This window comes from Rana temporaria, chromosome 3, assembly GCF_905171775.1.
Source record: "Rana temporaria chromosome 3, aRanTem1.1, whole genome shotgun sequence".
Lineage (NCBI taxonomy): Eukaryota > Metazoa > Chordata > Amphibia > Anura > Ranidae > Rana > Rana temporaria.
The window spans coordinates 81,478,233-81,493,075 of record NC_053491.1 but is presented as its reverse complement, the minus strand read 5'-3'; the positions used below and the strand labels follow the sequence as shown (position 1 = coordinate 81,493,075).

Genomic DNA, 14,843 nt, shown 5'->3' with positions numbered 1-14,843 from the left:
TTGGCTTGTTCCGGGTTAATTTCGAGCATGCGCACTGGGATACCCCCACGGACGGCGCATGTGCAGTTAAAAAAAAAATGTTGTTTACGTCGGGTCACGACGTATTAACATAAAACACACCCCCAATACAGAGATTTGAATGGCGCGCCATTACACCGCCAAAGATACACTACGCCACAAAGTTACGGCGGCGTAGTGTACGTGGATCTGCCCCTATAACTTTTGCGCAAGCCAATCAATAAACGCTTTTTGCGATTTTTTTTACCAAAAATATGTAGAAGAATATGTATCACCCTAAACTGTGGAAATATATATATATATATATATATATATATATATATATATATATATATATATATTTTTTTTTTTTGGGGGATATTTATTATAGCAAAAAGTTTAAAATATTGTGTTTTTTTAAAAATTGTCAGTCTTTTTTTGGTTAATACGGCAAAAAATAAAAACCGCAGAGATTAACAAATACCACCAAAAAAAAGCTCTATTTGTGGGGAAAAAAAAGACGTCAATTTTGTTTGGGAGTCACGTCACACGACCGCGCAATTGTCATTCAAAGCGTGACAGTGCTGAAAGCTGAAAATTGGCATGGGCAGGAAGGGGGTGAAAATGCCCGGTATTGAAGTGGTTAAAGGGATGAGGTGGCAATCCTACCTAGGCGACTGCCTAGTCCGCTTGGTGGCAGCGCTGTCCCTCGCTGGGGTCTTCCCAAAGGGGACAGATAGCAAAAAAAAAAAATGAAAAAAATATTTAACTGGAGCTGCCTCTCTGTCCAAAGTAGACAAAAAAAAAAAAAACGCTGCAGTCTCGCTCTTTGACACTAGATGGCGGTGCAGGACGTGGTGAGCGGCGCCCATGGATGGTGTTTCTGCACATGTGCACAGGCTGTGAAGAGAGAGGGACAGAGTCACAGGAAATCAGTGAGAATGCAAATACAAAGTGCGTGTGGGAGTGAGAGACACAGGGGGAGAGGGAAATGTCTGGCCTGAGCTGGAACAAAAGCCAGAAGCTCGCAGGCATGGAGGGACAGGCTGCACCAGTCCAGGGAGGGTAATTGCAGGGATCCATCCCAGTCAGTGCACATTGCAGGGATCACAGCTCCTCCATAGGGATCACACCTTCCAGCAGGATCACTGCTGAGGATATCCACAATGTTCTCCATGAAACAAGCTAAACCTACCTTCAGGTCGTACCTTCTGCCTCCACAGGTAAGTGATGGCTCCATGGTATTGGGGGGGGGTCACCAAGTGTCACTTGGAGTTTGCATGGACTTGCAGAGTGTTGGGAGTGTGCTGTGCACATGTCTCTTATATCCACACATTGGCCAGTCTGTCCTTCTCATGGAAAATGTCATCTGTCTTTTCCAGCATGAAGATAAACTCAGCCCGGAGACTAAGGTGAAGAAGCTGAAGGTGGTCTTGCTGCCAGGTAAGGGGGAGAAGTGTGGGGGTGCTGGGGGGCCGCGCTGGGGACCATTGTTTATCCAAGGTTTACACTGAGCTGCGGAAATAAAAACATGCGAGTTCAGCGGCGATTTCACTGACATCAGTGCGGGTTTCTGCATAGATGTCAATGGAAATCGCAGAAAATAGTACAGAAACGACTTTTTGAAATTGTGGCGCCGCAAATGCTGTGTCGCACTGATTAGGACGGTGCCATTGCCGCTGATTTGACATGTCAAATCGCACCAGTGTGAACCAGGGCCCCTGTTTTCTGTTGCCACCTGTGAATTAATCTTCATCCAGGTTTGATAAGTTGCTTCGTCTTCCATGTTTACAGGTGAAAGATGGAGGAAATCAGGAAGCGGAGACACCTGTGTGTCCCAAAATAGAGCAAATGCACCTGCTTGCTTGTTTGTTTATTACAGGAACTTTTATAGTGCCAACAATTTACACGTATATTGTACGTTCATATGAGTCCCTTCGCTAAGGCTGGGCTCACACCTCTGACGGATGCGGCTCGCAGCAGGGGGTCCGGTGTGTCCCCGTTCTCCAAATCAGCGACAAATCTTTGCCTGAATTCCGCCCTGAAACTGAACAAAAGACGCGCATCGTTCCTGTGCAGTGCGCCCCGCACCAGCAACGGAGATACGTGAACCGGCTTCATAGAGAGCTGGTCACAATCTCCTGTCATGCAAATTGGATGTGGAAAAACCACATCCAATTCGCATAGGTGTGAACCCAGCCTCAGGGAGCTTACAATCTAAGGTCCCTTAAGGCACTGAAGATCTGAAAATCGGAAGTAAAAGCACTGTGCGTGTGCTCTTGGCTAACGATGAGCTCCGGCGTGTTCGCATAGAACACGTGCAGAGCCCGCCAGGAAGTCGGCACCCGCGCTGCGCTAATCACAGCCAGGCAGACATTTCCCGATCTCTGCAGCCGAGCATCGGACAATGTCTGCCTGGCTGTGATTAGCGCAGCGCGGGTGCCGACTTCCTGGCGGGCTCTGCATGTGTTCTATGCGAACACGCCGGAGCTCATCCTTACTCTTGGCACACAACCTTATGCTACTATGGACACATCTGTGTGGCAAGTGGGCATTAAATCCCACCTTTCTTGCTGCTCCACATATACCGTACACCAGTGTTTCTCAACAGGGGTGCCAAAGCATCCTGTGGTGCTGTGTGGGTCAGCCACCTGCAACGATTAATATTCTTGGGCAGGACACTCAACGTCAATCGTTGCTATGGTGTTAGCGGCTGGCCTGCCCACACCATGGCCCTGATCCAGGGCAGGTGGCTTGCGGGGGCCACCTCCAGCATCCAGGAAAAGATAGAAGTCCACATACTCCAGACATGCTCCACCTCACTGCTGGAGCTAATAGGTTGGGCTCTGGTGTGAAGAGGGGACATAGTCCCAAAGGTGTGAACCAAGCCATTAAAGTTACATATGTCTTGGCACATGTGAAGTCCAGCCTGTATATACATGTTCAGTACTAGCCCAGACGTACATATGGATTTTTTTTATTTTCTTGTCATTTAGATTATATGTGCATTTAATGTATTTTATGAATGGCATTTTACTTGTAAAAGCTTCCCTAATGTAGACTTCCAAATCCATAAGACTGTTGCCATCTTGGATGTGATGTAAACACAATAAATTAAGCATGAGTTTGGAATAAAATTTATGTCAAGGGGGTCATAGTAGGTAAAAAAAATATCGCTTAACGTAATTGCCATAACTGTAGGCCACCCCCAAAGCCTGTCAAAAAAACTCCTTTTTCTTTTTTTGCGTTCTGTGTCCTGGTTAGTTGGTAGGACATGGCAGATGTTAAGTGCTCGGCCCCAACCTCACAGGAGCGAGTGCTCTCCCCAGCTTTAAGCTGTGCATGCGTAGTGCGCTAACAGCTGAGCTCAGCGGCTCATGCTTTTGGTGGGGCGTGTGGAGGGGTTTACCACAAATGGCTTACATGTATGACAATTACATTTTAAAGGATCAATTTAGTTTCTTTGGGCTAAGCTGGCCAAGACAAATTATTTCTATTTTGGAGTGGTCTGGCCACTGTGGCTGCTGTAATAGATAGCAGTAGAATTTGGCTACATAGAGAAAGTGGTGCTGTTTTTCGGCACCAGTAAGAGACCTCCTCTCTCCTGCCAAGTATAGGTCAAGTCAGTGATAATGCATCTCCACCATTATGCCAAGGTGCGACATGTAATTTGTTCTATTACCCCCCCCCCCCCGTTCTGACATAGCAGGTGGGGGGTTTTCTCTCCCATACTGCTGTCGCATTTAAAGTGATACTAAAGTCTTGTTTTTTTTTTTTTTTTTTTGAAAATAACAAACATGTCATACTTGCTTTCTGCAGCCGTTTTGCACAGAGCAACACTGATCCTCCTCTTAGGCCCCTTGACAGCGCTCCTGGCCCCTCTCTCCCTGCCAAGTGCCCCTACAGCAAGCAGTTTGCTATGGGGGCACCTTAGCTGAGCCGCTTCTCTTGTGTTTCCATTCAGACATGGCCCTGCCCCCTCTCTCTCTCTTCATTGGCTCACTGACTTTGACAGCAGTGGGAGCCAATGGTGCCCACTGCTGTACCTCAGCCAATTGGGAGGGCGCTCTTGTGCAGCAACGCTGGATCGAGATGAGGCTCAGCTAAGTGTTAGGGGGGCTGAGAGGGGCTGCTGCACACAGAAGGTTTTTTTATGTTAATACATAGAATGCATTAAGATAAAAAACCTTCTGCCTTTAGAACCACTTTGAAATTGCACGGCCGCTTCATTCATTCACATAAACTTATAGTCTAATGACACTTCCTGCTCTCAATGTATTTACTGCTTTACTGTATGTGCTCCAACTTGGAGACTCTCGCCTATAGAGTTATAAACTGCATTATACAGAGGAGCCTTTGTCAGGCGCTGCGGCTTTCACATATTGCGTATTTTCAAATGTGTGCAATTAATCCCTCTATTTTTAACATAAATTGTTAGTAGCGGTGCAACGGGTCGTCATTGATCCATACGGATCAACAGCTTTGGATCGGCACACACGTGATCCGCGGTTTGGAGGCTCCTCGGCCATAGGAAAGGCCGCAGCTTTGGCCTAGCTCCCGGAGTGGCGGCCATCTTGGTCCACCCGGCGGTGGCTGCAACAAGCTTTCCTGGCCTTTCTGATTGCTGAGAGCGCACCCGCAGCACATCTGCTGCCTACACCTGCCTTGGGACAGGCTGCGGCATCGACCTACCTCCTTTAGCGGCGGCCTAGGTGAGCTCCCCTGGCTGCCCAGTGTTCCGTCCTCCCCTGGAATGGCTTCCAGGATGCCTGTGGCGGCTACCGAAGCGCCTCTACTTTGGGGAAGTAATCAGTCCACACACAGCGTGGTCATGGCGAGCGGGGGAACAGAGGAACTTGAACACCCCCTGTCTTTTTGATCCGTAGCACCCCTAATTGTTGGGATAATTTTTTATTTTTTTTTGCTTGTTGAATCTGGTGGAAGAGTGCCAGTGTGAAAGGGACCTAAGTGTACTGGGAAATTTGATTTGTGGGGTGCACTGACACTTCTGGACAGAAAGCTTGAGGATGTGTCTGCAGGAGCCTAGCATTGCATCTGGTATCTGGGTGCAAGGCTTTGCAGGCTTCTGTGGGGAAAAAAATTGTAAATACAAACTTTTTTTTTTCCACACAATTGTATGTGCATTTACTTTCTTTAAGCCTAGGTTCACATCGCATGATTGCAGTCCGATTTCGGGGCGATTTGACCAGGGCTGTGGAGTCGGAGTCGAGGGAAATTTTGGGTACCTGGAGTCGGCAAACAATGCACCGACTCCGACTCCTACTAAATTTAGATTGGAATTAAAAAAAAAAAAAAGCAAGTTTAAATGTCCCAATTCACAAAAAGTTATAATTAATGACTTCTCTACTGTAAGAATAAAGACCAATGCATGCAGTGCCTCACGTAACCGCAAAACGAACACGTTAAGTGACCGTGAAGAAGCATGCTTTTCATGTGCTTCACTATATGGCACGCAACGCACAATTAGGAGCTGCAATACTTATACTTTCCATAGTGTTGTGTTCTGCTTTTACAGGGAACGCATGTTAGAGAACCAGTAAGTGTCCAAATAAAAAAATTCCAACAGGAGTTTTATAAAGCACTAAAAGAAGTTGAAAAGTATGATCGCTCATCAAAACTTACTGTTGAAGAAGCCATCCTTGTTTATCCAGAGATCGTTAGTGATGTGGCCAGAATAGTTACTGCAATGCCACCCACCCAAGTCAGTGTCGAAAGATTATTTTCAGCCCTAAAAATAATAAAGTCTGACTTAAGAGCCTCTATGAAAGAGGATCTGGCAGAGGCAATTCTCTTCCTTAGAACTCTACATTGAATTGATTTGCATTTGCTAAGCCTAGAACTACATTTCAAGATTAATATAAACCATTTCTAGGTTTTGCAGATTTTGTTTTTGGTTCATTATAGATAAGCTTTGTTTTTGTTCTAAAACAACCAAATAATGTGGTTTGTATTTTTGAACTGGTAAAGATCCTGTTCCTGATGTTTATGCCTGCTGCTACTATCCAGTCACTTGATTGTTTTCATTGTGTTTGTTTTTTGCTTAAACTGTGCAATACAGTAGACTGTTGGCTTCCCAGCCAGTAGTCCTGTGGTAGGTTGCGTTTCTTTCCTTCAAGGAATGTATAAAATACATTCGCATATTAATACAGAGGAGTCGGAGTCGGGGAGTCGGAGTCGGAAGTACATAAAACTGAGGAGTCGGAACATTTATCTACCGACTCCACAGCCCTGGATTTGACAGACATTTGTGTGGGTTCCTGCACAAATGTCTATTCAAATCACCCCCTGAAGTCACCAAAAGTAATACAGGAACTACTTTTGAGAATTGGTACGACCCCCGTACCGATTTGGACGGTGCCATTGCTGGAAATGGCTGCTGATTTGGCATGCAAGTTGATGTCAAATAGCATGCCAAATTGGACCAGTGTGAACGTGGGCTAAAGGTGAACTCTCCCCACACCTACTGTCACATTTCAAAATGAGTGCTCCACCCGCACAGCCACATCATTCATTCACAGCAATCTGTGGACAAGAAAACAAGCCCCATCTGCCACCACAGCATAGAGCTTGTAGTTCCCAATGGACTGTGATATCACCGATGCCTTTGTGGTTCATTCACAAGCCCACTGTCCTAACCTGTCATCCACTGATTGTGGGTACAATCCTTAGCAGACTCCTGGGGGAAAATATAATAAATGCACATTTTTTTTTTTTCTGCCAAAATATGAGCATTTATTTAGGCGAACTTAACCTTAAAACTGCAGAGTGTATATTAACGTACTGGGGCCCCTTGACTGCATAGTCCATGTTCTTTCAAAGGTGAACTTGGCCTTTAACTCCTTGGCTGATTTTTATCCCGATATGGTTGTGTACACACACCGCTGTCACAATCATGAGTGATGCATGGTGCTACTGAAATGGTACCTTAGAGAATGTCCTGATGTAGACATTCATCAATGAATTCTTGTGTATATGGAACGAGGGCTGTGACAACATACCGTATATACTTGAGTATAAGCCAAGTTTTTTTGCACTTTTTTTTTGTGCTGAAAATTCCCCCCCTCGGCTTATACTTGAGTCACCTTTTTGCGTCTGATCTCCCAGACTTTGGGGACCCTGTACCAGCCGGCTGTAGGTACCCTGGCACACATGTAGCTCCACTCTTTCTCTACAAGTGTGCAAAGTTTGTTGTCTGGGGGACCTACGGCCGGGGAGCACTGATTTTTCAAAGCCGGGCACTCCTTCCATAGACTCCCATGTTAAACGTCAGTCGAGGCATGGGCACAGTGAGGCATGCAGATTGACACCCTAGGCTTATACTCGAGTCAATACGTTTTCCCATTTTTTTTGCGATTAAAATTAGGTGCCTCGGCTTATATTCGGGTCGGCTTATACTCGAGTATATACGGTAAATCCCTCCCCCCCCAAAAAAAACGAAAAGCTAAACCACTCAGAAATAAATGCAAGGTATGATTGACATGGTAGCAGGGTGTTGTGTTAGAGAAGGTCCATTTTAGCACATACAGTGATTTACTCATCTCTATAGCACCTTCCTTTCTGATAATTAGGCAGTAGCCTTCTTTTTTTTTTTTTTTTTTCTCTTAACCTCATAGCAATAAACGAATACTGAAAATATTGCAATCTTCTCAGTTTAGTCCTACTGAAAACATACATGTTATACACACACATAGAATATGAGACGTTCTTTGATGGTAGCATGTGACTTCCACATATGTTTTCGAGTGTGTGCAGCTGAGACGTCTGGTGTTGGTGCTTGCAGCAGGTTTTAATAAGGTTCTCTCTCCCGACTAACAATAGGCTGGACAATTTCCTTTATGCAGTTTTTTTCTTTTTCTCTCTTCCCTGTATCCACAGAAGGCTTTACAGAGTCCATAAAGCCATTCATAGTAGTTCAAGCTGGTGGGGTAGCTCACAATCGTCTGTTCTCTTCTCATTGCACAGATACACCGGTGCCGGTTTATTCAGACCAATTAACTTACCAAAATTTTTTAGGAAGAAAACCCACAGAAACGTAGGAAAATGTATAAACCCCATGCACATGGTTTTCATGGCAGGATTTGATCGTAGGCTCCCGCTATTGTAAGATTGCTAAATACTCAGCACCACAGAAAGCTTATTCTAAATGGATGAGCTGCTTGTGTCTTTTATTCTATCTACCTGTCCTAGTGATAATGAACGTTATATTAAAAATACACACTCAAAGTGGAACTGTGAATACAGGCAAGAGCTTACTGCAGCCAATCGGAAACTATTTCCTATTCTGAAAACGGTAAATTTAGATCTGGTTAATGTTACTTGCCCTGTGCACATTCCTATACCACACTCCTGTCTGGCCAGTCTTGTGCTCATCCTCTGTTTGCCATGCTACCAATTATATCCACATGGACAGGTAACACTTTTTGCATTGTTGGTTGAGGTTTTCACAGTAAGGGCTCATTTACATTTGCTTCAACTTCAATACACATTAAAGCACCTACCGCTTCAAAAATTTTTTGATGTGTTTTGGATGCTTCAGTGATGCCTTTTTTGAAGCTTTAATGAATCTTTGTTTGATTTTCTGTTTGTTTTAAAGGGGCCCAGTAAAAACCCCAGCTTAGTAGTATCCCCACTTGGCAGAGCCCAAGCTCATCAATACCCTTGTTCAGCAGATCTGCAGCTCATTGGTTCCCTCATTCAGCAGGTCCCCGCTCAGTCGTGCACCTAACTCTGCTTTTTAGTGTTAAAATTAATAAAATAAATAAAAATCAAAAACTTTCTTTTTAAAGCGCCCCGTCCCGACGAGCTCGCGCGCAGAAGCGAACGTATACGTGAGTAGCACCCGCATATGAAAACGGTGTTCAAACCACACGAGGTATCACCGCGATCGTTAGAGCAATAATTCTAGCCCTAGACCTCCTCTGTAACTCAAAAGATGCAACCTACAGCATTTTTTTAAACGTCGCCTATGGAGATTTTTAAGTGTAAAAGTTTGACGCCATTCCACGAGCGGGCGCAATTTTGAAGTGTGACATGTTGGGTATCATTTTACTCGGCGTAACATTATCTTTCACAATATAAAAAAATTGGGTTAATGCCCTGTACACACGATCACTTTTTGTGATGAAATAAAATGACATTTTAAAAAATTTCATTTAAAATGATCGTGTGTGGGCAAAATGTCATTTTATGTCTTCTGAAAAATGACAAAAAAAAAATTCGAACATGCTTGAATTTTTTATGTCATTTTTTAAAATGTCATTTTTTTGTGCCATAAAGAATGATCGTGTGTGTGGGCAAAAATGACGTTTTAAACCCGCACATGCCCAGAAGCAAGTTTTGAGACGGGAGGTAAAACTACCGTTCATAATGGAGTAAGCACATGTAACAGACAAAAAAAGCACGAATCGTCTTTTACTAACAAGTAACCAGCTAAAAGCAGCCTCAAGGCGACTAGAACTTCCCCTTTAGAGTGCCGTCACTTTGTTCATATTTTTTCAAAAACGATAGTGTGTGGGCAACATCATTTTTAATGATGAAGTTGGAAAAATTTCATTTTTTTTCATGATAAAAAATGACATATATATTTTTTTCATCACAAAAAGTGATTGTGTGTACAGGGCATCACTTTACTGTTGTCCTTATTTTTTTAATTAAAAAAAGTGATTTTTTTTCCAAGAAAAGTGCGCTTGTAAGACCGCTGCGCAAATACGGTGTGACAAAAAGTATTGCAATGACCGCCATTTTATCCTCTAGGGTGTTGGAAAAAAATATATATGTTTGGGGGTTCTGAGTAATTTTCTAGCAAAAAAAAATGTTTTAATCTTGTAAACACCAAGTCTGAAAAACAGGCAAGGTCCTTAAGTGGTTAAAGTCGGTATTGGTGTACTAAAAGTCTAAACTGCTATGGTACAAGTACTCTTAGGGCTCTTTCACACGGGCAGCCCGTTCAGGTCCACCTGCCAGTTTTTTAGGCGGACCTAAGGGGAGAGTGGAGAAAAGACAGTGCGGATCAACGGAGCGATCCGCGCTGAGGTTCCGCGCTGACTTTCTCCTCTGACCAATGGGTGCAGGCATTTAGCAATTTGTTTTTCACTTTGGAAGCTCCATCATAAAAACCTTGTGTAAAAAATCTTGGTGTACTTGGGATACTAAAGTTAACCTTTGCTTTGCCCATGAAGGGTAATTCACGTTAAATCTGACCCCACCAGTGATTGCAATTGCTGTTTAGCTTTTAAAAACTAGAATTTCAAATGTGAACAAGTGCTTCTCTGAATTCTACAGATATTTGAATCTGCACAGTGCACATCTTTGTATTTTAATCTTTTTACTTTTAAGGATTTTCATGTCTTTTATGGGAACCATAAAATACGGCATTAAAACGGCCATTATGTAACATAAGGAACTCTCTATCCACACACTGGTCATGAGGGTATCATGCATAGCCTGCATGGAAATTGGCTGTGCTAGCCCATTGCGACACAGCTCTTCCGTATACTGCAAACACAATCTTATCTGAGACTGCTTCGTACTCCTTGGTAGGCATTATGGGTATTGTATTCATGCCATAAACAGTGACCAAAGCAGTGTTCATCAAATTCTAGATCTCCGTTTAATTTAGACAAAAAAAATGTAGTTACGATATTCAACCAAATGCAAGTGTATATACTGATGCAAATTAAATTTTAAAGAATCGTCTCTATTCTAAATGGCTTCTTCCTCCAACAAAGAAATAGATGAGGCATATTTATGGTCAAAATGTAAAATCATATATATATACTTCCGGTGTGTATAATCTTAAAGGGGTTGTAAAGGTAAATGTTTTTATTTTTCTCTAAATAGCTTCCTTTACCTTAGTGCAGTCCTCTTCACTTACCTTATCCTTCGATTTTGCTTTAAATGTCCTTATTTCTTCTGAGAAATCCTCACTTCCTGTAACTACACACTGTGATGCAAGGCTTTCTCCCTGGTGTGGAGAAAGCCTCTTGAGGGGGTGAACAGGAGTGTCAGGACGCTCTCTACTTTGCAGATAAGAGAAAGGAGCTGTGCGTTAGTGGGCATCCTGACTATCCTGCTTGCCCCCTCCCCCTTCAAGAGGCTTTCTCCACACCAGGGAGGAAGCCTTGCATTACTGTGTGGAGTTAGACAGAAGAACAGTAAGTGAGAATTTCTCAGAAGAAATAAGGACATTTAAAAGCAAAATGGAAGGATGAGGTAAGTCAGGGTTTGACAAATTTGCTTGGAATCTAGGAGCCAGCTAAAGTTAGGAGCCAGAAAATGCGCCCGTAGCGCCCGCATATGTAAACGGTATTTAACCCACACGTGAGGTATCGCCGCAATCGTTAGAGCGAGAGCAATAATTCTAGCCCTAGACCTCCTCTGTAAAACATGCAACCTGTAGATTTTTTTAAACGTCGCCTATGGAGATTTTAAAGGGTAAAAGTTTGTCGGCATTCCACGAGCGGACGCAATTTTGAAGCGTGACATGTTGGGTATCAATTTACTCGGTGTAACCTTATCTTTCACACTATAAAAAAAATTGGGATTTTAGTTTGTTTAAACACATTAAAGGTGGAAAAAGTTCTGAAATTATTTATCTTTGTCATTTTTTTACATCACAGAAACCTGACATTTTGACAGGGGCGTGTAGACTTTTTATATCCACTTTATATTGTGCATAATAGAACCAAAGCAATTATCCAATCCAACAGCTGGATTGTCCCTATAGAAGTCATGCAATTGATATCAAGCAGTTATGACAGTCCTTCATTTAAGCAAACATTTCCAGAGTAACGGTAGCCAGATTGGACACTTAACTCAAGGGGTCGATCTATGCTGAGACTGATGATGGGACTGCGCCATCCTGGCAGGTTTTGCAGGTTTTCCCAGCTGCCTCAGAGGTATGGCTACATTGTTTGCTGTGCACACATGAATGCAGTGGGGGCTCCTGAGTCGTGACTCAGTGTGTTTTTTTTCACACAATGGCGGTTCATTTTATGTGTATGTAGATTTAGGACCCATCCCGGATCTGTATGAATCCATAGCTAGTAATTCATTGTTTGGTTTTTCATGTCCTGCTGTTATGGGGCTCGAACCTGGTGCTCCTACTGTCTGGTATACAGAAACTTTTTAGTTTAGAAGTGTGGGTTTTTTGTTTTTCCTAATCTTACTTCCGACTGAGCGTCTCTGAACTGAAACCTGAGCCAATAAACACAGCCGGTAGCTCAGTTTTCACTCCTTCCCGAGCAGAGCGATGCTGACTTTCAGTCGGCGTCGCTTCTGCTTTACTTTTCCGCGCTCATTGGAGCACTGAGCCATGGAGGGGTGGGGAGCAGCCATCTCAGTGGCTCGATGAGACTGCCATAAATCTAGGCAGCTGGCGGATCCAGACTTGGAAGTCAGGATGATGCGTTGCCTCGACTGATGGTGGTGACGTCAGCAGAGAGCGGACTTCAGACCACTCTACGCTGAAAATGGGTCACGGGAACGAATTGCACTCCTGTGACCCAGAGGATAAGCCCAGCCTAAACGGCTCAGACTAGACTTCTCCTTTTAATTCTAAAAGCAACTTTGGAAGAGGCTCCCCCTAATTGTGTATTAAAATCATTAATGTAAAATTCCTGCTTACACCCAAAGCTTGGTACACACTGTCCGTTTATTTTATTTTTCTTTTGCTGAAAAACTGACAGTTTCCTGCATCCACACAAGCGATGTAGATGCAGTAATCCCTCCACCAGGACATTGTATTCTAACAGCAGGGGACTGTGCTGTCAGAATACACTGATCATTGCTACAGCCCATTTGCTGCAAGGTACTGATTGAACAAGGTTTTCCAGCAGTCCTGTTTGACAGAAGCCGATCGAACAAATGAACCGGACAAATTTCTGTCCATGTCTAACCAGCTCAACTAACCTTAAAAATATCCCCTCCCCCACCTATGCTAATGAACCTGTGTTGGGAAGATGTGTATATACTCCACCTATTTTCAGCCTGCTCTGGTCCAGTCACATGATCCGTTTCCCTGTGTCAGCCAGCAGGGGAGAAGAGGGAGCACCAACAGAGGATAGGCCATGGGAGCCTATGGGTTTTGTCTCCACTCCAGGCTTTACCAGCCATTGTTGAGCACTCTCCTCTCCCCTGCAGCTGCCGCTAGCTGACATAGGGGAGATTGTGTGAACGGATTAGAGAAGCTTGAAAACGGGTAGATATGTACATCTTTCTTAGTGATTAGTCACCATAGGTTCTAGGAGGGGGAGGGAGCATTTTTAATACTAGTTGGGTGTAAGCTGGAATTCCACTTGAAATACATTTTTATATAAACTAGTATAAGGCTCACAATATGCCTTCATATCAGATTCACGCTAACCCCTCTGTACAGAAGAACCCAGATTGGGATCAGAAGGGGTAGCATACTAGGAGCTGCGGTGGCTCAACGCGATTGGCACTGCGCTGACAAGCCATTCACCTCTGCAGCTAGGGGTTTGGATCCCGGTCTCGGCTACATGTGAATTGAGTTTGGTGGTCTCAGCCCGGCTCCCGGTGAGTGTGCTATGCGAGGTAAGCCTGCGCTTAGTACGCCCACCCCCCTCCCACAAAAACCACCACACTTGCACGCACTCGAAATTGGGTTAACATGCATGCACTTTGACCACGCGGTCTCTCTAAAAAAAAAAAAGAGGCGAAGGACTAACGGGGCTGGTTGAGCGGGCAAATTCTCTCACTCCCTTATAGGAAGTCCCTCTGCCCCGTTGGGCTTCAAAGTGGAGCAGGTAGGGCGGGCTGTGTGGGAGGACCCCCTCACACACCCACCATTGCCACCCGAGGCATGGAGAAAGGTGGCAGATTGCCTCTGGGAGAGGACTGCCTACTCCCAACTCCTGCAGTCCGGCTCCTCTCTCGAGTACACGCACAAAAAATACACTTTAAAAAAAAAAAGAAGGGGTAGCATACTGAGATAATCAGCTTCTATTGCTCTGGACGGGGTTGTCGGTTTGCCTCCTTCTGGGGAAATTTCATATTACGCCTTGCCTTTGTGATACCCAGGGCACAGGTAGGAGCTGAAATTCTAGTTTCCCCCCCCCCCCCTCTCTGGAGTGCATTCTCCATACATATATATTTCCAGTGTCATTGTCACTTACCACTTCTATATTGCCAAGGAAATAATAAGAAAAGAGTGCTTAATAAGATTGGGAAATGCAATGCGCTGGTGTTCAGTAACACAAAGGACGGGGGACGACGACACACCAGTAAAACCTGAAAGAGGATCTAATCCTTTCTCAGTACTTTTAGCTGACCCACCCATCATATGCAATTCTGATTCTGCCAGAGGCTGGGTTTCATCATTGCTATGATGTGTCACTAGAAGAATAGTTGGCTCCATGTAGTCACTGCAAACAGAAGTGACCTAGCGGCTGCTGTGTTCGGGATAAACACCCAGTAATAATTGTTTGGTTTTGTTCTGAGCTGAAATGCATAACAGTATGGAAGGTTGAATTGCACACACTTTCAGTGATTCAATGGTAAGGCTTTTCAGAGCTTTGATATAAGGGGAACATATTGTGGTTTTGTACATATTTTCTGTATTTTTTTTATGGTCAGAACTAATAAAATTTATATTTTTAGTTGTGTAAAAATTACATTTTGCATATGAATATTCTGTAGTCTCCCAGCCAGCCATTATCTGGAGATTTAAGCCCCTAGCAGTTTTCCCGAGAAAAATAGAGAACCCGGCTCTATATTTTCCCGTTGGGATTCCCGGCAGAGTGTTTCCTGCCGAGAAAACTGGTTGTCTGTATGCTTACCTGTTCCATTTGAAACCTGCATATGCT

At 44.0% G+C, this 14,843-nt stretch overlaps 1 protein-coding gene across 2 annotated transcripts in view; it reads left to right on the top strand.

Annotated features, from left to right (window-relative positions):
• The first annotated feature begins 875 nt into the window (after positions 1 to 875).
• MTMR10 (myotubularin related protein 10) overlaps positions 876 to 14,843 on the top strand; it is a 119,654-nt gene continuing 105,686 nt past the window's right edge. Inside the window, exons 1-2 of one of the 2 annotated variants that reach the window (XM_040342818.1) lie at positions 876 to 1,220; positions 1,380 to 1,440. In XM_040342818.1, the coding sequence (XP_040198752.1) occupies positions 1,164 to 1,220; positions 1,380 to 1,440 (118 nt within the window). In that variant the 5' untranslated portion in view covers positions 876 to 1,163. Of the gene's footprint in view, positions 1,221 to 1,379; positions 1,441 to 14,843 lie in introns of those variants that run through there. The other variant, XM_040342819.1, reaches the window with a different exon arrangement.